General features: G+C 41.6%; 1 protein-coding gene across 1 annotated transcript; it reads right to left on the bottom strand.

Moving 5' to 3' along the window:
• Positions 1 to 463: 463 nt before the first annotated feature.
• Positions 464 to 19,588, bottom strand: LOC104915655 (alpha-2-macroglobulin-like protein 1). The gene is made up of 25 exons (XM_085234663.1): positions 19,303 to 19,588; positions 17,435 to 17,498; positions 16,776 to 16,921; positions 16,046 to 16,192; positions 14,574 to 14,750; positions 13,404 to 13,509; positions 12,758 to 12,866; positions 12,443 to 12,668; positions 12,125 to 12,251; positions 11,865 to 11,986; positions 11,655 to 11,706; positions 11,272 to 11,355; positions 10,507 to 10,683; positions 9,578 to 9,659; positions 9,338 to 9,494; positions 8,025 to 8,099; positions 7,658 to 7,811; positions 6,332 to 6,513; positions 5,713 to 5,928; positions 5,160 to 5,281; positions 4,414 to 4,504; positions 3,658 to 3,726; positions 3,279 to 3,381; positions 1,106 to 1,147; positions 464 to 692 (listed from the first exon to the last, which is right to left on the bottom strand). Exons 1-25 carry the CDS (start codon positions 19,504 to 19,506, stop codon positions 685 to 687), a joined length of 3,042 nt encoding a protein of 1,013 aa, XP_085090789.1. The 5' UTR covers positions 19,507 to 19,588; the 3' UTR covers positions 464 to 684.
• Between the last annotated feature and the right edge of the window lie 4,428 nt (positions 19,589 to 24,016).

The raw sequence follows: 24,016 nt of genomic DNA, 5'->3' as shown, positions 1-24,016 counted from the left end.
CACAACAGAATTGAACAGAGAATTTGGAGAGGATTATTTTGACCTAATGGCCTCCCTTCATACATCACCATTATAAAGTTATTTGGAGAACTGGTAATGTAATTCTCCCTTGGCCTCTCTTTGCCTGTTCTTACTCTTCAGCTGTGACAGAAAGATGATTCAGAGGACCATGATGAAGGTTAAAAATATTTGTGTTGTTTTTTTTTTTTGTTTGTTTGTTTGTTTGGTGTGTGTGTGTGTTTGTTTGTTTGTTTTTTCCTTGGAGTTTGATTGCAAACAATCTATTGCGTTAGCTCAACTGAGAAGGTAGTCCAGAGATGGTTGGAGGGAGGAGATGAATACTTAAGCCAATATTGTGACCAAAAGAAAAATATGTATATCTGATCTAAGAAATGTTTCTCTTTTTTATTTTTTTTCAGACCCTGAATTCTGTGCAGATTTAATAAACTATGAAGTCACTGCCTTCTTTTCAGGTTTCACATAGTTTATTTCACTTGAACTCAAACTACTGCATATCAATTCAGGTTTCACACAGAAAATAAGGGCATCAAATGAAAGAGGGTGCATCCAACAGAGAAAAAGTGTGTACAGCAGGAGAGCCAGAGTAATGGTGTTTTCCTTATGAAAGCAGGAAACTCAGATTACTGGTTCCAGAACCATGGTGTTCTTTTCAGAATCTTTGATCTAAACATCTGCAGAAAGAAAAAGCATAAAGCATAGTGCATGATGAATATTCATGAACAAATCAAAGGGTCAAGAAGTTGTGGAGAATGAGTTGTAATATCCTTTTGTCACTGACATAGGCACTTCCAGTTGCATTCAGATTTGGGATGCTTTGAGAGCTGCAGATATGAGGGATATATGGAAATGGGATAAAAATAGATCATTTAATATCATCTCCATAGTATGTTCAAGCCCTGGTCTGCATATCTGGATTAGAAATAGTGCCACCAACTAGTACAGTAGATTCCAAATCAAACTGCAGTCTGATCAGCACATGATAGAATTAAAGACAGAGCAGAAGTGGCTGCTTTGCTTGCTTACGGCCAGTGCTCAGTTCCGGCTGTTTCAGACATTCCCATCTTGAAAGCCTATTAACACTAACCTGAACTGCAAGGGGAATTGTATTCTCTTGCTATACGGTCATCTGTAGGAGCAAAAAGAGAATGCGTAGTGAGTTGCAGAACTACATACTAAAATAATTCTCTTTAACACAACCATCCCACTCTTCTTATTTTCCCCTCTTTAGAGCATGAATATAGGAACAGAAAAATGTCTAGAATTTTCCTTTATTTGTCTCCACTCCGGCTATAGAAGATCCTATTATGCAGTGTGATAATCCAAAAGTAATGCCACCTATTTTATTATGTTGGCTCACAATGTCAGAGGCAGATGGTGGTGGTATGGCAGTTGAGGTTGAAACTTGCCGCCAATATTGTTACATTTTGTTGCCATGTGACAGAGGGGCAATAGAGGGGCAGTCTGCCAAAAGGCATCTGACACTGAAGTGCATATGAAGAAAAGGTGTGGAATTGATTTCTCCATTAAGAAAAAATTGCACTCACTGATATTTATTGACACTTGCTGAATGGTTATGGAAATCAAACATCAGATGTTAGCGTGGTGAGGTAGTGGGCGATGCATTTCAACACTGGGGACGACGACAGTAGATCACCTCTGATGGTGCAGTTTTTTATGAGTGTGGCATGCAGGCTCTTGTTCACCACTGGAAAAATGCACAACCAATGGTGGTGACTATATTGAAAATGGTGTTTTGTAGCTAAGGATTTGCTCTATCAACTAGTATTATTGTGCTCTTTGTATCTGTTTTAGTTTCCATGGATACAAATAGGAGGCATTACTTTCAGAGTGACTTACATAATAGAAGGATGTTTTTTAAAGAGAAAACCTTTTGGTAGGTTTTCCCAATCGCCTTGTTTTTTTTTATTAATAATCAGTATATTCCTGTTTTATAACAAGGACAAAAATTATGGTGAAAGATGAGATAGCAAAGAGAGAGCATACGAGGCTACAGTACTTATTTCTGCAAAGACTGAATTAAGAATCCTCCTCTTTTTCTTGAAATGGTATGGGAAGGGAGAGCAAGAACGGAATTCAGTATACAACATGTAGACCTATGGTTCAGCTTTCTAAATCTCCAGTGGTACTTTTGCATACTGCTCTCAAATTCTTTTCAAATAATTCTTGTTATTCTGTATGCTGTCTCATACTGAGTGTGGAGAGGTAGAGGCCGAGAATGAATTGAGGTTCTCTGGGCTTAGTTCATTTAGAGCTTCAAGGAACTGATACAAGTTGTAGCGATATCGTTAAACTTGCTAATGCTCTTTAATGGATACCCCAGTAGTTTGTTTAGATAGGGGGAAGAGTCTGCTCTTTGTACCAAGTAGATAAGGAAAGTTCTGCTTTGAATCAGATTACAGTTTTGTGAAACTATTGTGCAATCAAGGTAAGAAGCTAACTGAGTGTCTGTGTAGACCAGGTTCAATCAGAGGAAGACTACTGACAATGAACAGAGACTCCAAAAGACCACCACCTCAAAAGTCTCATCATATGCAAGGAGGCAGAATCCTATGTTAATGATTTTGGGAGAAGTATTGAATACGTATCTACTGCCTGGGAAAACATTTGCATATGTAGCACAAGTAATGTATATAGGCTGAAGATACTTTGTACAAAACATGCATGGTAGGCAGAGACAAAAATAAATATTGCCTGCTTTCAAAAACTCCAACATGAGTCTTAAGTTAACAGGCTAAGAAATTATTTTCCTATTATCCTCTGGGACATGACAGGACCTACTTGTTGGCCGGACTGTCACACTATACCTGAAAAGCATAGAACTTAATTCTGCTTTCTGATTGATTAAGGTGACAGTATGTAACACTGATTTTAAATAAATGTCTAAATATTTTCAAGAGAGCTAAGGAGTGAAAGAAGACATGGTAAACTGACAGAGAATCTTTCCTTCCACAGAGACATAACTTGAAGTTAGAACAACTTTTTTAAAAAAAGCAGACATTTTAAATATCCATCCCAAAACATAACCTCAGTGTCCAGCAGTCTCTCTTCAAGGAACAGAAAAGAAAGTGATTCTGAAACTTAAATGTAGAAGTTCTGTACGGAGAAAACCCAAGTTTGAAATTGAAGGAGGAAGTACACTGGACTAAAGGACCTAAGTGGAACAAATGACATAGACTGCACTGTGTTTGAGTGGGAGGTAAGATAGTGACTCTTCACCAATGCCTATGAAATCTCACCTGGTTTATAGTAGTCATAGACATGCACTGTGGCTGGTTTCAGGTTCTCTATTTCAATATCTTGTTCCACTGATATCTTAAGATTCAGAGAAGTCTTGTCCAGCTAGAGAGAAGAACAGACACTGACTATCTCAAAGTCATCTGCATTCCAAGTTCATTCCCTCTGCATCAAAGATTTCTTTCTCCACTTCTTCAGATTCTTTCATCCTCTTTCTCTTATGCCAATTTTGAGTTGTATGACTAGCCTAGAGATTTGTATTTTCTGATCTCTAAAGTCCCAACACAAAATACTGCTGAGTCTCAAAACAAAGTATTTCTGTTGTGCAGCAACTACTTTAGTACTACTTGACAGAGCAGATCTATGCGCTCTTCCTCTTACCTCTTCCAAGTAGATTATGACTTTGTCTGGTTTTATCTCTGCCTTTTTCACCAAGAGTACATTCTCCAACTGTGCAGGAAGACAAGAGAATGTGCTTTGTTAGCATCAGCTCATTAGCCTTGCCTGATGTCTCACATATAGCTTGATATTTGTCAGCACACCACTGCTGATTATGGCACTTAGCCTAGCCATGGGAGACCCTGCATTCTCTACCTGTAAGGACCTGTATTTGCTAGGAGCACACAAAAGACTTTCTTAGATTTGGAACAAATGTCCTTTACCTATGATTCTACTTTAAGCATTTGTAGCAAAGGTAAAGCCATTAAGTAGGAAAACATGATGGATCTTCTAGTTATCTCCAAGAACAATGAAACATGTCACCGAATAATTCTATGGGATTCAACAATGCTTTATGGAGTATTCCTCCAAATGACAGCAGTGAGAAATTTCAGTCCACCCCAGATAGCTCTAATGAGGTGTTTTTCAACTCCTTTCTAGCTTCTTACCTCAAAATAGTTCTTACTACTAAATATGACAAATTACGATTAGTTCAGTAAGTAGAAAATTGCTTTGTGGAATAGCTCGCTGTATCTGCACTTGCTTAGTTTATTTAATTAACTAACTAAATAAAGTAAGATAACTTCTTAGTAACTATTATACTCCAGCAGTTCTTAGAGGTTTGGGTATTTCTGGCTGAAATACATCTGGAAAGTACATCTTCATGGCCTTCGGGAAGGCCAGAGGAAAAAGTCTTACCTCTTTCACAGACTTTTTCGTAGGAATGAACCCTGACAGCATATCCACCTCCACTAGGGCCATATTACTGGTTACACGGTCCCCAGTGTAACTAAAAAAAAGGCAGGAGAGAAACACATTAGCTGGGGAACTCATCACAACATTTACAGAATATCATGATAAACTTTAGTCCAAGTTCTGTTCTGCTCTACAGTGATATGAAAGCACAGCCACTTACATAAAGGGGAAAAAAATCTCATTGCCCCATCTAGCTCAATATGGAGAAAGACTGCAGCAAATGTACACACTGCCCTGTAGTGAGATGGAAGTTATCTTTGATTAACAGTGGACTGGTCTCCCATTCTCTTATCTTCTCATCCAATAAAAGGAAGATATTGGCATAATTCTCTTTCAGGACAGTAGGGCATGGAGAATACGAATCAAGACACATTGGTTCAGACCATGCCTCCAAATTCTCCCTGTGCTGGGAACTCTGGTTCTTGAGAATACTGCTGTCTCATCTGCCAGTGCTCTAGGAACTGCTGTGCTGCACTGTGCTGAGATAGTTGGGCTATGGAAACCACTGCCAATGTGTTCCCTTGCTTTCCCAAGCCTTAACTCTCTTTTCATTATCTTCTTCGAATCTGCAGAGAAGGCAGTCTGTCCCAGTGTTTGCCAAAAAATAGGAGATATTTAGGGGGTTCTGGTCATACTGTGGAAGCTCTCATTGTTTTCTGGTGGAGGAAAAGCATCAGAGAATCCCATACCTAACAGATAAGTGGATGTCAAACTGTTTCCTGACACCATCACATTCTCGTGTTACTGTTCCCACATCCAGGAGGAAGACAACTTCAGTTTTTGGTGGCGGGATGTTATAGTAGAGAGTGCTCTGGTGGAAAAGAAACAATGTCTGTCAAGTACTCCAGAACTTTCCTGCATGAGCCAAAGGTCTATTTGTGCATCCAGCTTTTAACAAACTGATAACCAGTAACTAACACAGCTTGCTCCAGCTGTTCTTTCTGTCCACATATGCTATGTTGAGCCCACAGGGCCTCATATAGCCTCTAAACGTAGCCCTAATTTTGAAGGCTCAGATATCTGTAATCCAAGGTCTCATTCAGTCCAACATTGTCTCAGTTTTTACCGGGTGGGGAAAAAAAAAAAAAGGCTTGAAAAAGCACATTAGCTAAAACACTGCCTATAAAGAGAAAGAAGCAAAATCCTATACAGAACTTGAGGCTCTAGCATTTGCTTAGATCAAAACCTCACTTATAGAGTTAGTGGCAAAACTTAACAGCTCTGTTTTTTGTATATACTCACCTGTATGTAGACACAGCCACTGCCAGTTGCCTGTACTGTGTACATCCCCGGGACTTCAAGGAGAGATGCTTGATGCAAGACTAGTTTATTATTTTGGTGCACATGGAACTCTAGTGGAGAAGCCTCTTTACCTTTCACTGTTACCTTTACATCTCTGACCTCACGAGGAATCAGGGCTGCATACTGAGCCAGGGCCTGCAGGCTAACGACTGTATCCTGAAGGTAAAGAGAAACTCACTTTCCTATGCAGTAAAGCAGTATAAAATCCAGCACTCTAAATCAGGCACAACAGGGAAAAATACACGTCTAGTGGCCCTGAATCGTGCTCTGATACAACTAGGGTATATGCCAGTGAGTTCACAGGCTTCTGGATGACTTCTGTATGTGGTGAGCATGGCTTCTCAGTCCTGGGACTAGCAGTTCTAGTCCTGGGTGATCCCATGAAAAAGCAAACAAACAAACAAAAACCTTCCCCGCAACATTCCCCTTCCCAAGCAGGACTCATGTATGCCTCTCTGCAAAGGATGGATCTGGAGAGACATGCACACACATGACACACACGTATCACTCTATGTACAGTATCTCTCTTCTTCCCCCATAGCTTTCCCCAGATTGTTACCTGTGTGGAAGCAAATCCCCCAAGAGCATTTCTTTGTTTACTGAGCCAGTGCACAAGCTTGCTGGCTGCACTTTCATTGATGGCAAAATCTGTTTTGGAAACATGAGCCAGAAGGATGTAGGCTACTATCTCAATCATAGAAGAAGATTCTTTACTACTGAAATCTGATGTCAGACGCTCTGCTGATGCATAGGGAAAAAAAAAAAAAAAAAAAGTGTGGAAGAGAAGAACTTTAGACCCTGATGAACATTAGCTCATCCTGCTCTTCTATATCTGGAGGAGTGGCAGTTTCTTTTACAACACCAGAAATGGTTGCAACTTTCTGGAGAAACTCAGAATACAGAAGCCAAACTCTCCAGTGGTTTTTGTTCTCTGAAAAATATGTTAGACTCCAATTCTTCCTCTGGAAGCACAGAGAGATCCAGGCTGCAGATGTGATCCCAAATTCTCATTCTTCTAAGAAACAGTTCTGCTAGAAACTGATTGATTCCGAACACAAGCTTTTTGTTAAAAGTGCAGTCCTGGTTTTATTCAGTTGTGTGTATACTCAAAGCTATGTCACTTTAGTGGTAACAGAGATGAACTAGTTTTCATATGCCATATTCCAAGCTATGATGAGGAAGCCACACTTGTTATTACTATGTATTCAGGCACTGCTTCCTCAGTGATATGCTGTGAGTATATCAGCTCTCAGATTGTAACTGTAGCTCACATTACAGTGGAGAATGCATAGGTTGACTTTAAGAGACCAGGGACCAATGTGCACAGCATGGGAAATAAATTGGAGGAACTAGACATCTGTGTGTTGTCACAGGGCCATATTCTCACTGCGATCGTGAAGACATGGTGGGACAGCTTGTATGACTAGAATGTTGTCATGGATGTCTATGTACCTTTTAGGAAAGATAAGTCAGCAAGGCAAGGTGGTAGAGTTGTTCTTTATGTGAGAGAGCAACAGGAATGTATTGAGTTCTCTCTAGGGGTGAATTGTGAATGAATTGAAAACTTATGGATAAGAATTAAGGGGTAGACTATCATGGGAGGCACTGGAAAACAGGAAATTCCATTTTAACATGAGAAAAAAATTATTTACTTTGAGGCTGACAGAGCACTGGAACAAGGTAACTAAAGAGGTTCCATAGTCTCTTTCCCTGGAGATTTTCAAAATCCATTTAGACTTTTTCCTCTGCAGTCTACTCTAGGAAACCTGCTTTAGCAGGGGGGTTGGACTAGATGACCTCCAGAGGTCCCTTCCAACTCCTACAATTTTGTGATTCTGTGAATCCAAAGAGAAGAAATCCAAATCTTTGAAAGGCAACAACTTACCAGTTTCTTTCTCTAACTTATCCAGAAGTTCCTGTCTCAGCTCCACATCCTCAGTCAGCGTGAATACATAAGCCATCAAGGCCTTGACATAAAGGCTGGTCTCATCAAACGTAACATTCTTAAGACAACGTAAGGCATTATTCAGCATTGTATCCTGAGAAAGGAATTGAAAGTAAATTTCCCAATATATCAACAATCCTCAAGTATTACAGCTAGATTTTCCCTGTAAGCCCTGCATCATTTTCAGTGACAACTGCTCCCCTAAGATTAGTTGGGAATCACAGATGCTCTGCTTGCTGCAAATCAATGACAGTAAGAACACATTATCCATGTTAAAAGGCCCTAAAAGAGTTCAAATGTGGCTTACATTCTTCTCCAATTGAAGCTCCAGAAGGGCAGCAGTGATATAGGCTGTTAATGAGAGTGTATCATCCACGCCACCCTGTAAATCACACAGACAGACAAAAATGAACATTGCTTGCCTTCAAACATTATGTGAACTGTCATTGTTTAACTACTGAAACTGCCTATGGAAAACATAACTACCAGAGTATAGTAGCATGCCTGTGGGCATTCTTGATATGGTGGTAAGTTATTGATTTATTTTTTTAATATGTTACAAGTAAACACTAGAACAAAGGTTTTATGATGCAGGATTTGTATACAAGATGTGAGTTTGCATACAAATCAGTTGATTGTGAGAAGCTACAGGTTAACAAGGGGAAACAGGAACCCAAGAGTCTCCTTTCCCTTCAGAGGACAAGCATTCCCAGCAAAGTTTTGCCAGCATCCTTAGAGAGGAGACGAGACTGCATCATAAATGATGCTGTGAGGCATTATTCATACTGATAGCAGAAACTTCGAAGTGTAAAGAGAGGGAACTTTGTTGTGCCCCAAAACATCTATTCAAATAGAAAACCCATTTTGAGAAATGAGTGGAAATCAGACAAGGATAGTCTATCTGTACACTCTGGTTTTAGTTTGTACTGCATGAAGGAAGGGAGGGAGGAGGAAGGGAGCCCTTTACTTTGCTAAAATGTCAGACTTTTATTTCAAGCTGTGCCTTGTGTTTAGTAGGGTGACTTTGCAATCTGACCAGTCTTGATTATTTTTCCCTTTACAGAACACATGAACCCACGTACTTCTGCACTACATCCAATTGTTTTGTACTTGAACATCAGGGCATGTTCATTGTGCATTTCCAGCTACAGTGCAGGGATCAATCTAGGAGTGCCAGGCTCCAGGAAAAATAATACTTGGAGGGCAGTGAAGGGACAACAGTGTCTTCAGATCATTCCATGTTAAAGCACAAAGTTAGGCCGATCTGGAGTCTTTATTGTGGATCATAATGCGCGAGAAGAGAGACAATCCAGCCAGAGTTTTTTGTACAAGCACTATAGAATACAAATATATCTCCCTGTACCCCTAATGTGCCTTGGCACAATCAGTCATGGTGCCATTTATCTAGAGGAAAAAAAAAGAGAATGCCCAGTAGAGATTAAAAACTCATGTAGAGGAAATGCATGTTGTTCTAGGCTGTACTTCATTCTGCTCAGGGAATATGTCTGACTGAGTTAAACCATGCTTTGTGCTACTGTGCACAGCAGAAGAGCCTGGAGAAGTGACCCCGTCCCCATATCGTGTTTCTCCCACTCCTACTTCCATTGCCATTAGTCATACCTTCAAGTCATTATTGAAGAGCTTCCCCACACTCTGGAAGCAACCGTTGGATAACTGATGCTTCTGCAGCCAGAGCACAGCATCTTGCACATGATTTTTGCTGATGTAAATGTAAGAGCTGGCCTGCCCAAAGGACCTGGCCACAAAAGCTGTCAGCCTGTGGGCAGAGCACATATGTCACATCCAGGAAATAGAATGGATGCTAGGTTTGGGATGACAGCTCCAACTCTGGCCACTCACCATGTGTTGCCCTGGGTGTCAGACTTCCCAAAGGCACTGTAGGAGCCATCATCATGTTTGTAGAGCAGCTGACGCTGATAACCTATGAAGACAGGGGCAAAAGCAACTCTTAGTGTGAAAACATGTACCATCTCAAACTGTGCTTTTAATGTAGGAAGAAGGCTTTTACAGCAAGAGACTTCACCAGCTCCTACAGAGACATTGAGCCAAACTTACTATATCACAATGTCTTGAGCATCCCACAGTATCAGAGTGACAAGAAAAAGTTGCACAGCATCACTGAAGTGTGCCATGCAGCTGCTCTACATTACTAACTGATTTTGCAGAGTAGAGACATACTCAGCCATTTCACCTCCCCACATTCTTCAAGCAACACTAATTGACACCTTCCTGTGAATAGAAAGATCAGTAGGAGTGGCTAAGAAGGCTTTTTTCAGAAGGGACAAAGAGAAATCCTAATATGGTGTACTTTGCAAAATAAGACACTAGCACTGTATTAAATTTGAATTATATCAGACATAAGCAAAAACTAACTAAATTATTTATCTGCTATGGCCACCCTTTATTTCATTTAGTAGTAACTGTTGCCCTGTTTCCACAACGAACTGTATCTGCATCAGACTGATAACAGAATGAAATACAGGCATCACAGTATAATGGAAATAATTACCTACACTCTTTTGGGAAAAATAGGCTTAGTTCTTCAGTAATATCCTGAGACAGAAATAATGATTCTTCAAAAAGATGATTTACCTTTCTTGAAACCTTTTCCTTATACTCAGTGATATCTTTCTTTGGCACAGATCTGACATTGCTTCCACTCTTGTCTTGCACTCACACATTAAACAAGTGCTCCACACTAGATTTACATTTACAGCACCTTTTTTTGCCCCCCCCCCCCCGAGAATAGTAGGAAGGAAAATGTTTACCAGTTCTCAGGCAATAGAGTGCTGAAACTTCAATTTCTGGGTCCAATTGTTTAGTCTTCTTCAAGTACTGGAGTATGAAGATGTTTGGCGCAAACTGAACCATGTTCTGTTCACCACAGCCAAAAGGCATCTTAAGCAGCTGATCTAAATTTTGAAGTGCTGGGCCCATGATATCCCCTAAAATTTGAGGTGGAGGGTAAGGAGAAAGAAAAGTATTCAGCGATATAAAATGAAAGGACTCCTGCCTTCTCTAAGCTCTACTGGAATCCTGAAAAAGAGGTCCTCGTGAAACTGATGTGTGTAATATCACAATTAGATTTCTTCCTGCCCTTCCTGAATAAGTCCAGAATAGCAAAGAAAGAATGTATAATTCTGGGAAGAGGCAGGGAATGCAAAACTTGAGGAGATCTGAGGAAATGTTAAGAGAACTGTCACTCTTGAGGTACCAAGGAGGGAAAAGAATTATAGAGGCAAGCCAGATTATAAACTGGAGGGATGTTATTGGTTGCTTTAGGTGGATGATTGAGAGACATCAAGAGGAGATATCATGTTTTGATCCTTCTTCTCCAGACACCTGGGGATCACATAAGATCCTTCCATACGAGAGGAATAATTGCTGAAAAAGATTACTTGATACATATTTCTAAGGCCATCATTACACTCTTCAGTTTATCTTATGAGGAACTGGATTGGTGCCATATTAAGGCCAAAGCACTGTGCAATCTTTTCCCACTAGGACCCAAGAGCAAGGAAAGCCTTTATCACCAATCACAGAGAAAGTGGCTCGGCCAGATCCCTCCAGTGTTTCTTCAGGCAGAGTCAGGGAGAATTCTTCAGAGACTGTGTTATCTAAGGAAGGGAAAAGCCAGAAATTTACTCACTAGAAAAATTATCTCACTCAATCGAGACAACCCGAAGGGGACCCCATGAGACTGAGTATGAAATTCAGTCACATAAGCTGAGATCTGAAAATATTTGCCTCATAAAGAAATGTTGCCAGGCAGAAGATAGATATGAAGAAACTACAGTTGTTCTCTCAGGTATGGCACAGGTGCTTGTTCCTGGACAAATTCCCCCCACCTCTGGGTACCTGCAGTAGCTCTCCATCCCTTCCATCCTGATAGCAGTCAGTGAACTATGTTCCATACCTGTAGCACAGAGAAAGGCATTTTGGGTCTTCTCTTGTAGTATGCCTCCTGGCTGCAGGTGGAGAAAGAGTAGTTCAGAAGGTAGGAATGGAAGTCTCCATGCCTCTGTAGGCCTGTCTGTTTCCAAGAAAGATCTAAACTTCCTCTTGCTAATAGCTTCATGGGAGAACACACTGTCCCCAGGTATTCTCCATCATTGATCTGACTAACCTTCACAATCAAAGGTTTTATCACTGTGTCTGTCTTTCCTTGCAGCGGTGTCACAGCAACCCTGTTATCACACAGATTATGCGAATCTTCTGCCACACTGCTCACAGTGACATTCACTTTGCCTGCAAGAAGCACAAGAGTGCATCACTGAGCACTTGCAGCAGAGTTCTGTACATACAGGTGATGGGACCAGACAAAGGGGCAGGCAAATGTCACACCTCCTCCCACAAGCTACCAAACATCCCTCTGCTTAACCTCACCCAGTCTAGTGGCTGTCACATTCCACGCAAAGATTTTTGCTTCGTTGGCACAGAGGCAGCTGGTGAACTGGCAGCCTGGACAGGCATCCACCTTTAGTTCTGGAGTCTCTATGAGGGTGGTGTGCACCTGAGTGTGTTGAGGCGTACAAACATACATTGTCACAGAATTAGCATCAGGCACTGATCAAAGGAACTAAATCATGAGTCACAAAAGATGAGACTGTTCTTTGTGTCCTAGATACCAGTATATAACTAATAGCTTGCCTTTAGGCTCGTACTCTTGCTCTAAAATAGGATATGGGACTGGGAAATACTCACTTGGATACAGTCCTTGAGGTAGTTGAAGACGATGGCTTTCAGGCTGAAAATCTCTCCTTGGATCACAGAGTATGGCAGAGAAAGGTCTACAAAGAAAGGCTGGAAGACTCTAAGTGTAGCTAAATGAGAAAGCCCAAAGCCACTATCAGCAACACAGAAGATATTGGCATTCCATTCTGTAATAGTGTCAGGTACAGTAACTTGGAGAGATGCTTGACCTTCACCACTACAGCAGAAAGAGAGAGAGAACTTGATTAGAAGTAGTCAGAAGTTTCCAAAGATCTCTGAAAAAGGCAGGCAGAGGCTATTACCAACCTGACAGAGACCAAATCCCAAATCCAAGTTTCTGGGAAATATGTCCGTGGTTTGGGCTTCTCTGTGTCATCTGACTGAGGTACAAGATTGGCATGAATAACATAACTGTCTGCAGAAAAGCAAGTAATACATCAGAAAACAGTATAAGTCACAACAGGTGAAATTACTTCTTCATTCATAGGCAATCTAGCACAAACCATAAATTATCTGTGTATACAGGGTTAGCTTTTCAGTATGTCACAGAGCCTGTATCTTTAGGGAAAACGATTTTAGGGAGAGAGAGGTGAATGGATTTTGGTCTGAGGCACAGACTGACAAATCCAGCAAATTATGGTGTGGAATATGAAGGAGACAGAATACTTAATTGGAGTCACACCATTTTAAGAAATCTGTGAATATAATTGTGGAGACAAGCTACATTTTCTGTGAAGACTACAGAACCCAAGGACAGCTAATAAGGGACATAGATTTGAGCTTTTAACTATTATTGATTAACTGGGTTACCTAGACTGGACACAAACATAATTTCTTTCATACACATAAAAAAGAGAAACACAGCAGGGTAGAAGTCAGATATCTCAGCAGCAGCCTGGCTGGGATTAGGAGAGTCCCCTCACTCAATGAGTTTGAAATTTTCATTCCTTACCCACAACACCGTCTTCGTTAGACAACATCTTTCTCTCAAAGTTTTGTTGCATACAGGAAACTGGTTTCTTGATTTTAGTATTGGTTAATATTTTCATGCGCAGTAGCTGGGAAAACAGTAGAGAGTAAATCAGTGGTAAATAACAGGCAATAAGGAATGTTGAAAATATCTTCAGATACATTTTCATGTTATAACAAGTTTAATAAGGCAGTTGTTGGTAGCTGAAACTCTTTAAAATTCTGCTTGTATACATACACATAGATATTGAGAACAGCCCTGCGGACGAGGACTTGAGGGTTCTGGTTGTCAAGAAACTGGACATGAGCCAGCAGTGTGTGCTTGCAGCCTGGAAGGCCAGCTGTATCCTGGGCTGCATCAAAAGAGGCATGGACAGCAGGGCGAGGGAGCTAATTGTCCCCCTCTACTCCGCCCTTGTGAGACCCTGTCTGGAGTACTGCATTCAGGTCTACGGCCTTCAGCACAAGAAAGACAGGGAGGTGTTGGAGCAGGTCAAGAGGAAGGTCATAAAGATGATCAAAGGAAGAAACACTTCTCCCTTGAAGAAAGGCAGAGGGAGTTGGGATTATTCAACCTGGAGAAGAGAAGGGCTCTGGGGAGACCACATTCTAGCTTTCCAGTAAGTGAGGGGAGCTTATGAGCAGGAAACTGACCGATTTTTTATGTGGTCTGATAGTAGTAGGACAAAGGGAAATGGCTTTAAACTAAAAGAGGGGATATGTAGGCTAGATGTTAGGAAGAAATTCTTTCCTCAGAGTGTGGTGAGGCTCTAAAACAGATTGCCTAGAATTGTGGATGTCCCATGTTCAAAGCCAAGTTGGATGGGGCCCCGGGCAGCCTGATCCAGTGATTGGTAACCATGGCAAAGAGGTAGGAACTAGGTGATCTTTAAAGTTCCTTCCATGCCATTCTATTATTCTACGACTCTGGGCAGTGCATGAGGAATGCACTGTCCTTACTCCTAAATTTTAACTTTCCCCATAATCCCCAAGTGAGTGCAGGTGCACTGGATTAAAACATGACACAGATAACTTGTAGCAATGAATGACAGGGAAGCTGAAGTTTACTAAGACTAAATAGTTGTAGGCATTCAGAATGGCATAGTGGCAATCACTGGTTCAGGAGAAGTTTGATACAAGCGAAGAGCCTCACTTTAAACAAATTAAAAACATCAGCATCACTTTGGTACCACGGTGCTCCCATCTGAGTCTTTTTAGTGAGATTGGATTTCTGGGGCAGACAGGGATATGCATCAAAGTCTTCCAGGTGATAAGGGAACCCTCGTCCTCCAATTGTAAAACTGTCATTCTCGAAGAACTTCTTATATAACTGCAAAAGAAAAACAGAGGTCTTTATGAGGAACTGGCCAACAAGATTGTGTGAATGAGCCAAATATTTGGACTATAGCCCTATATTTTACTTCATAAAGCTCCATAGTTGACAAAGTTGGCACTGACCCATCTTATGCTTAAGAACATGAGGCCCAAGGAGTAGATGTAGGCAAGAAACCCTTAGTCTCAAGATCTTCACTTCTGGCAGTTCAAGCCTTTTAACTCTAGGGTGCAAAATCTGGATACGACACATCTCAGTTTGAGTGCAAGGCATTGGCATATCTGACTTATAAATTTCATAAGTATTACTTAATATATCTGTTAGAAGTAAGTGCTGTGCCTTAGAACAGCATTCCTTTAAAAGAGAACACTAGATCACACTGAGGTGCCTACCTACAGCTGCAATAAGTCGTTCTAGATTTGGATGAGGCTTCTTTGTAACAGGCTGGCCTATTCTAATTTATCTTACAAGTTTGTATGAGGCATACCCATGTGTATCATCTCTGGTACACTTCTGAATTTTCAGTTCTTGCAGTGTTTTTGTTCTAAGTCTTAAATTCATTCCATCGAACCACAGCACTGCTTTAAGGATAAGTTTCTTCAAATCTTCTCAGAATTATTCTCAAAATGCACCTGGGTGCCAGCAAAATCCTGATCACTTTTCACCAGTCACCTCATGGCCACTATGGGTTTTGTCCTCTGGCTACTGTTTTCTAAAGAATTGCTTGAGTGCTCAGTCTGAGCAGTCATACAGTTACAATTCAGCAATATTTGGGATATAAGGACACGAGGGCCCTACCAGTATAAAATCGATTTTTTAATCATAGACTATCCTGAGTTGGAAAGGGCCCACAAGGATCATTGAGTCTAGCTCCTGACTTCACACAAGACTATTCAAAATTCAGAACATACTTAAAATTAGCTTAGCCTCTCTGCCTGGTAGCAGACAGAAGAACAGAAAGGAAGGTTTATGTGAGGAAATCACTTTTCCTCTAAGCAGTAAGCACCAGCATCTCTTTGAAGCTGCTCTCCTGACCTACCCTGGCAGTGGTGTGCAGCTTCCATCACTCTCCAGGTAGAGATTCAAAGCACAAGGCAGATGCACTAGGAACATGAAGAACACATAACTACCCAGAAAAGGCCTAAGAGGGAGAATGCCAGAGCAGCCACATAACAATGCATCTGGGCCCAGGAATGGCCTATAGGCCTTCTCCTTCCAGGAAACTCTTGTCAAAGCATGGAGACAGAAGGCAGGCAGACATTAGGGTGCTAGTCATGGCAGGCTGTACTCACTATGTCTGCTGTTAGGGTATCGTTCTCCATCAGGAGGACACTTTTGTCAACAGATTGGACAGAGCAGAGGGATCCTGGAGCAGCTTTGAGATTCAGACTGACTTTTGACTCTGGGACTTCCTGCTTGCTTGAGAAGTCCAATTCCACCTGCAAAAGGAGATAGGATCAGGCACTTATCATTAGAGAGTGGTACACTGTGAGTCTTAGGTGTATGGACAGTGGAGTGAAAGAGAATAAGGAAGGGATAAGATGCAGAGAGAGTCTATCCTGGAAAACCATTGGAAAGGTTGCTGAGGCTGCAGTGTACACAGCTCAGTCATAATTCCCTTACCTCAAGGGTAATAGCTCAGTCATAATTCCCTTACCCTGATTCAAGACTGCCTAGGCAGTGAGAATTCTTCAGTAGTTAGGCAGGCAGAGTTCTCTTTGCATAGAGGACACTGTATTTTCAGATCACTGGGGAATATAGGGGGAAAACAGTGTTCAAGGGGGCATGATTTACTCCTTGGGAGGGGCTTGCCACTCAATGTAGGGCAGGGCAAAACTAGGAATTTAGAGAAAAAGGGGGTTATTTATTTTGTTTCTCAGACAAAAAATATTGGACATCTGTTATAGCAGATATCCAATTTACACCTTTTGACTAAAGATAAAACAGAACCAGAAACGACAACAGGCCGGAGAATATCAGTGATGTGATTGTCCTCTTCTTCCATTTTGCATTTCTGCTCACCTTGTGTCTAAAGCACTTAGCTACTTGAAACTCTTCCATATCAGCCACTACTTGTCCATCCAAGAAGAGTGTGTACACTAGAAGCTTGATGTCAGGCAGGAAGTCATTACCAATAGTTAGAGTTAATGAGAAGGAGCCATGCAGATCTGTACAATGCAGGAAAGAAGAGAGGAAAAGCACTCACTTGAATCCATGCCATTCAGAATCAGCTGAGTTGAGACAGGAATCAGAAGAGGGAATTCATTATTTTCTACCTGTAAACAGGAACACTTCATACAGTGCCACAGACTGCAGATTAACAGTAATTGTAAAATAGTAGCCTATCCTCAAGGTTGGCAAAAATATCTCTCTTCCCTCCTCCTGCACGTTATGTAAGCAGATGAACTACACAAATTTTTTATCTTCTCAAAGATATAAGCTAGCAGCAAAGTCACAAGGTTAGGAATTAGATCAACTAGACAAGATTGGAGGAGGACACTCACCTGGAAGGCCACTGCACCAATGATAATGGCAACTGTGTTGATCTAATAAGGCGGACAGAGTCTAACAACTCTTTCAATAGCCCCTGCCTGCGGTTAATAGTAACGCGTATAGTATTTGGCATTGTTTGGCAGTCACACTTTCCTGAGATGTGCACATAACTTTCATGAGGTACTCACTCTCATGCTGCGGGATTGGCACCTGCTTCTTTCCACTGAAAAGGATCCTGCCTTTGGCTATCACCTGGAGAGCAAAGAGAAGAGCCATTGAAGGGCCTGAATTCTGCAAGTATGAGAATGTAAACAGAATGAAAGGAGAGAGAAGGAAATGTCTGACAGATACTGTTACAGAAGCTCTTCTGGTAGGACGTGCCCTAAAAAGCTCTTCTGCAGAGTTGATAGCATCTCTGGGAAGGAATTTAGAGGTGTTTTTTAGGCCATGAGAAGTGGCTATTTAGGTAGCCAGAAATACATCTCAGTCTAGCATGAGCAGCTGTTACTAAGCACCAGTGAAGTCTGATCTTCATGTTACTAAGATACAAATTTTTTTTTTACCTTAAAAATGAGCCCAGTTCAGTAACTGATAGTCATCAGTTCAGAAACAGATAATCAAAACATCACAGCTAAGTTGTAGCCAGACTCTTGCTTTGGATTCACTTTTCTGTAAGCGGACTTCATCGGCACGTGTTTATGTATCTCTGCAGAACATTAGTATACAATGTGCAATTTCAATTTTTTTTCCTGTACAGATACAGACAAGGAGAGGTCAGCTACCTCACACAGTTGGAAGGCTGGGGCAGTCTATTGGATAGAAACCAGTCCAGTCTTTCAATGCTACCCATGTGAAGATAATAAATACTAGACTAAATGGCAGTCATCTGCCATTAAAGCTTAGACCAAGACAATGCTAGCAAAGCAACTGGAGATTAGGAGAAGGCCCAGGACCTAGGAAATAGAATAGAATCACAGAATCGGAGAATGGCCTGGATTAAAAAGGATCTCAAAGATCACCTAGTTTCAGCCCCCCAGTGATGGGCAGATTTGCCAAACACCAGACCAGGCTGCCCAGAGCCACGTTCAGCCTGGTCTTGAATGCCTCCAGGGATGGGACAGCCACAACTTCTCTGCGCAACCTGTTCCAGTATGTCACCATCCTCTGAATAAAAAACAACTTCTTAATATCTAACCTAAATCTCTCCTCTCTTAGTTTAAAACCATTCCCCTTTGTCCTACCACTATCCTCCCATATCAACGGTCGTTCCCCTTCCTGCTTATACGCTTCCTTCAAGTACTGGAAGGCCACAGTGAAGTCTCCCTCACCAGAGCCTTCTCTTCTCTAAGCTGAACAAGCTCAATTCCCTCAACTTTTCTTCATAGGAGAGGTGTTTCAGCCCTCTGGTTGTCTTAGTGGACCTCCTCTGGACTCGTTCTAAGAGTTCCACATTTTTCTTGTGCTGGGGGCCCCAGACCTGGACGCAGTACTCCAGGTGGGGCCTCACAAGAACCGAGTAGAGGAGGACAATCACCTCCCTCTATCTGCTGGCCACTCCTCTTTTAATGCAGCCTAGAACACAGTTGGTCTTCCAGGCTGCAAGCGCACACTGCTGGCTCATGTCCAGCTTTTCATTCAACAGGACTCCCAAGTCCTTCTCCATAGGGCTGCTCTCAAGGGGTTCTTCCTCCAGTCTGTATAAATACTTGGGACTGTCCTGGCCCAAGTGCAGCACCTTGCACTTAGCCTTATTGAACCTCATTAGGTTTTCATGGGCCCACTTCTTCAGCTTGTCCAGGTCCCTCTGGATGGCTTCCCTTCCCTCCAATGTATTGATTGCACTGTTTAGCTTGGTGTCATCTGCATACTTGCTGAGGGTGCACTAAATTTCATTGTCTAGGTCACTGAAAAATGTTGAAGAGCACTGGGCGAAACAAAGCAATTTTTCTGGCCTCAGATAAGTTTACCATTTCCTAATAGTATCTACATGTTATTGTGAAAAGGACAAAATAGCAGTATGGTCTTGCCCTGAGATTCAGATGTCTTCTTTGCTTACTATATAGTAGAAATCAATGTGATCTGTTCCAGAGCTGAGTTTATTCTGGTTAAGGATATAGTCCACTTGCACTTTCTGCTCTTGATCACAGGGCATCACATCATTCCTGGCCTTGATCTCAAGGAAGCTGTTGCTCTCAGAGTAGAAAGGTTTCAGCCAGTAGAAGCTCTCCCCAATCTCTGAGTTCTGCCCAAAATTGTCCATGGTGTGATTTTCAAGGTAGAAGGTGCCCTTCAGAGTACAAGAACATGAATAAGCAATCAGTATGACATGACAAGAGCTTGAGACAACTGAAAACACTAAGACTGTACCTGAGCTACTTGGCAGATTACATATCTTTTAGCAAAAGTATAAGTTTAATATTTTGTCCCAATCTTCCTTTTCCTTCTATATCTTTGTAAGGACACACAACATCAACTTTTAACCATCTACCATAAATATAACACCCAAATTTTCACTTAGTATTTCTCATTAGATGCCCTGAAGTATAACAGGCAGCAAAAGAGCCTTTGCACGATGAAGCTCTATTCCCTGCAGAGAATCTAGGACTTTGTGAATAATAGCTGTGAGCCTATGAACAAAACCTAGAGCCTGCTTGAAAAGATTACAGAGCCCAAACAAAATTAGGGAACTTCACCATGGATAGACTGTTGCCTCAGGGGAAAACATAAAATTATAGAGTCATAGAATCATAGAATCCTTAGAGTTGGAAGAGACCTCTGAAGGTCATCTAGTCCGATGCCCCTGCAATGAACAGGGACAATGCAAAATAAGGTTGCCCAGGGCACGATCCAGCCTTGCCTTGAAAGTCTCCAGGGACAGAGCATCAACCACATCTCTGGGCAACCTGTTCCAGTGCCTCATCACCCTCATTGTAAAAGACTTTTTCTATATATCCAAACTAAATCTACCCTCTCAGAGCTTGAAGACATTTTCCCTTGTTCTATCACCACAAACCCTGCTAAAGAGTCTGTCCCCTACTTTCCTGTAGCTCCCCTCTACTTTCTTTTAGCTTCCCCTGTCCACTACCAGGTCACCTCAGAGCCTTCTCTTCTCCAGTCTGAAGAGCCCCAGCTCTCTCAGCCTATCTCAAAGGAGGGGGTGTTCCATTCCTTGGATCATTTTTGTGGCCCTCCTCTGGATGTGCTCCAACAGATCCACGTCTCTCCTGTACTGAGGACTCCAACTTTGGATGCAATACTCCAGGTGAGTTCTCACCAGTGCAGAGTAGAGGGACAGGATCACCTCCCTCGACCTGCTGGCTATGCTTCTTTTGATACAGCCCAGGATATGGGTGGCTTTCTGGACTGCAAGGGCACATGGCTGGCTCATGAATCCCATACCATCTGCAAGAATGCAGATGGTGGGAATACACATGCACTGCCAGGATGGAAACAATGAATTCAGAAGTTGTGAAGAGGATACAAGTGCTTCAAAGTGTGGTTTTGAAAGGGGGGTCAAGAATAGCTACCTGCCAGGTGGAGCCTGAATAAGATATGTGCTGCTGCAGGGAGAAGGCAGCCACGTGAAATGGACTTCAGCAAAGACAGATGTCAACTGCCAGTTCTGCTGAGCCATCTCCAGCACATCCCAGAGCAAAAGGAGAGATTTCATCTGAGAAAGTGGTCAGATTAAAGAATGATTTTAGTGAAGTCACTCACTTTTAGAAAAGTGAGAGGGATACAAAAGGTGGATTAGGATCATGCTCTAGCTCAAGACAGCAGAGCACCTTTGATTAGTGTTTAGCTGAACTGTTTCAACAAAGCCTCCTGTCTCTCAGGGAAGATGGAATCAGAGAGTAATTAAAGATGCTTCTACAGATATAGTCAGATGAGATCAGGAGCCAGAAGCCTATGTCTCACACCTCAGATGTCTTCCACTTTCCTTTCCATTCCTTCTTACTTCACTGATCTTTTTTCCTGTGGCTGATGCTCACCTTCAATGAAACAAGTGAGCTGTTCCAGCTGGTGGTATTCAATGAGAAGTGGACTTTCCCTTCCTCATCCGTGAGGAATGACAGGTATGTCTTCTCATCATCTACATCAATTGTTAGGTAGACCATTTCATTTTGGAGGGCAGAGTCATTACTGTGGCAGAACATCTGCAGACAAAAGTAGGAAGTTAGTACCCCCATTGTACTCCACTCCAAGGCTCTGTCAGTGCTCAATATTTTCTTTTTTTTCTATCAGTCCTTCCAAATCCTTCTACCTTTCAGACAGATTGAAAGGATCCAAATAAAATCTGAATTTGTGTACAGCAGTTCAGAACCAGAAATAAAGGGTAGTATAGCCAAATAATACACATATACTGGGGGTAGAAAAGGAAATTTACTCGGATCCTAAGCCTTTTCCTGGACAGTGCTCCAAAATCTTAGAAGACTAGAAACTGTCTTGTCTCCAGCAACTTAACTGTTGCTGTTTCTTTCCTTCGTTCATGCTGGAGTTAGTATTGGCCCAGATAGAACTGTTTTTAGCCCCAGAGGGACAGCTGTCCTCGCATCATCCTGGGAACTTGAATTAAAAATGGCTGTTAGTGAATAGATATGAATAGATACACAAAACTTTAGTGATTTGCCAAGTTGCCATTACTACTTGGATGGCTGTTTACAGGGAGTAGTATCTCCCTGCTTCCACCATACCCATATCCTTATATCACATAGACTAGTTTCAAGAGCATCTCCTCAAGAGCCTTGCAGAGAATGCAGTTGGTCCTAAAATTCCTGTCCAGGGAAATTGCTAGGTTAGGTTAATGAAAAGAAATTGCTTTTATAGAGGGCTTCACTCATAGACTAAAGATTGCTTCCTTCTGCCAACAGAAAACAAGACCTATTATGTATCCTCAGAGAAGGGACCCATGGCGTTACCTGCCCTGTGTATGGCAGTCCACGTTTGTAGAATGGCTGGAGATTGATAAACTCTATAGATTTCATTCTTGTCACAATAGAAATTGGAGAAAACTTCTTAGCCCGTGCTCCTGTTTAGAGAGAGAAGAAATCTATTCAGCTCTAGCAGTGCTCTTAGAGAATCAGAAGACAAGAGGATACTTCCAAGCCATACACAGTATTCAAATTTAGAAGAGAAAATACATTGTGCTAGTGTGTAATTCCTTCAGTCTTTTGGAGGACATCTGCATTATGAGGAGGTGCACATAAGCATCTATTTCTCTTATTGCTGATTAAGCGAAATCAGATCATTGTTTAGTTATAGACAATTACTACCATAGGTGCCTAAAAGTGGCCTGAAGAACCCCACTCACAGTATGGCACTCCAAAAAAATGGACATCTCCAGTTATCAGATCAATGGGACATTAACATTCATGCTGAGAACCTACCACCTTATAGTCAATATTGTGGCAGACCAAAAAGGGGCAGAATGAGATTCCTGACAGCAGAAGTGTACGTAAGCAGACCTGCCTGAGGTTCAGGAAAAGAGAGGACAAGAGATTTTGGGTACAAACTGCTTGTCAGGATGGTGCACTACAATTAAAAAGAACTATGAGGGTTTGTTCCAGGGCTTTGCAACTAGCTAAGAAACACCTTGGTGTTCAGACAATCACTAAAATGACATCTACCTGCTAGTGGAGATGAAGGGTAGAGAGGATTGTGAAATCTGGTAATAATAGATAGAAGAAGTACTAGAATAAAGACCATCATCATGGTTCAAGATAGAACTACTGCAGGAAGGTCAAAGCCAAAAAATTTCAAACAAAGAAAGAAGCCTGCTGCAAGTAATGAAACTCCTCACAGATTCTTCAGTACCTGTTCCAATTTCTTCCATTTCTCCTATCACAACTATGGAGTTGACAGATTCATCTAATTCCAGAGCCTTTGTCTTTATTGTAAATTTAGCACAGCCATTTTTGTCTGTCTGAAGAAACAGAAACACAGAGAAAGATGATCTGGAGGTAGAGGAGCTGTTTCGTATATGGTGGGTAATCCTAAAGAAATATTTCTTAATACTTACGGAACAGAAGGAAGCTCAAAACCTATAACTACACAAATCCATCATGGATAACAGCAAGAGAAGAAACTCACACACTTGGATTAAAAAAAAAAGTGGCATTAAAAAAGTTCTTCAGTTAAATCATACAATGGTTAATTATGTCTTAAACAAACTCAGATGATCGGAGACCGCACTAAGCCCAGATCCTGCACCTGAGTGACCATGTGTCTGTCTGAACTAGAGGTAGCCTCCTCCCTAAAACGTCATGGCCCTTGTGAATAAAGCTGACATGATGGCATTCCAATCACAACTGTCTCTCTGATGTGACTATTTTAAAAATTGGCATCCAACCAGTTACAGATTTCAAGAGCTGTGCCAAGCATTAAACAGAGACTCGGTACAGACAGTCTGCCATGAGAGATGGAGTGGACAAAGTGTTTTTAATTATGCCTGTTGAGTTCTCTTGAGAATCTTGCAGGGCTTATTGCATGATGTGTGAGAGGAATTTGGCACTCATTTGGCGTTTTGCACAGCTAAGACTACAGTTTCAGATGGAGATTGCTACTGGATGAATTTTTAAAAATGCAGCAATCCATCTGAATTTTTCTGTTCAGACTTGTTGCTAACTGGCATGATATTTAAAAATGTTTTATTATGACTTTCAGCCTCAAAAAGGTGCATCTGAAAGCTGTAAGAAAAACCAGCCTTGCAGCTTAACGACAAGCATATAATGAGCATAAATGCGCAAAAAAGCATAACTAACACTGGACAT

The sequence above is a fragment of the Meleagris gallopavo genome, chromosome 1 (genome assembly GCF_905368555.1).
Source record: "Meleagris gallopavo chromosome 1, MGAL_WU_HG_1.1, whole genome shotgun sequence".
Lineage (NCBI taxonomy): Eukaryota > Metazoa > Chordata > Aves > Galliformes > Phasianidae > Meleagris > Meleagris gallopavo.
The sequence above is the reverse complement of the archived record's forward strand: the minus strand, read 5'-3'. Positions and strand labels throughout refer to the sequence as shown.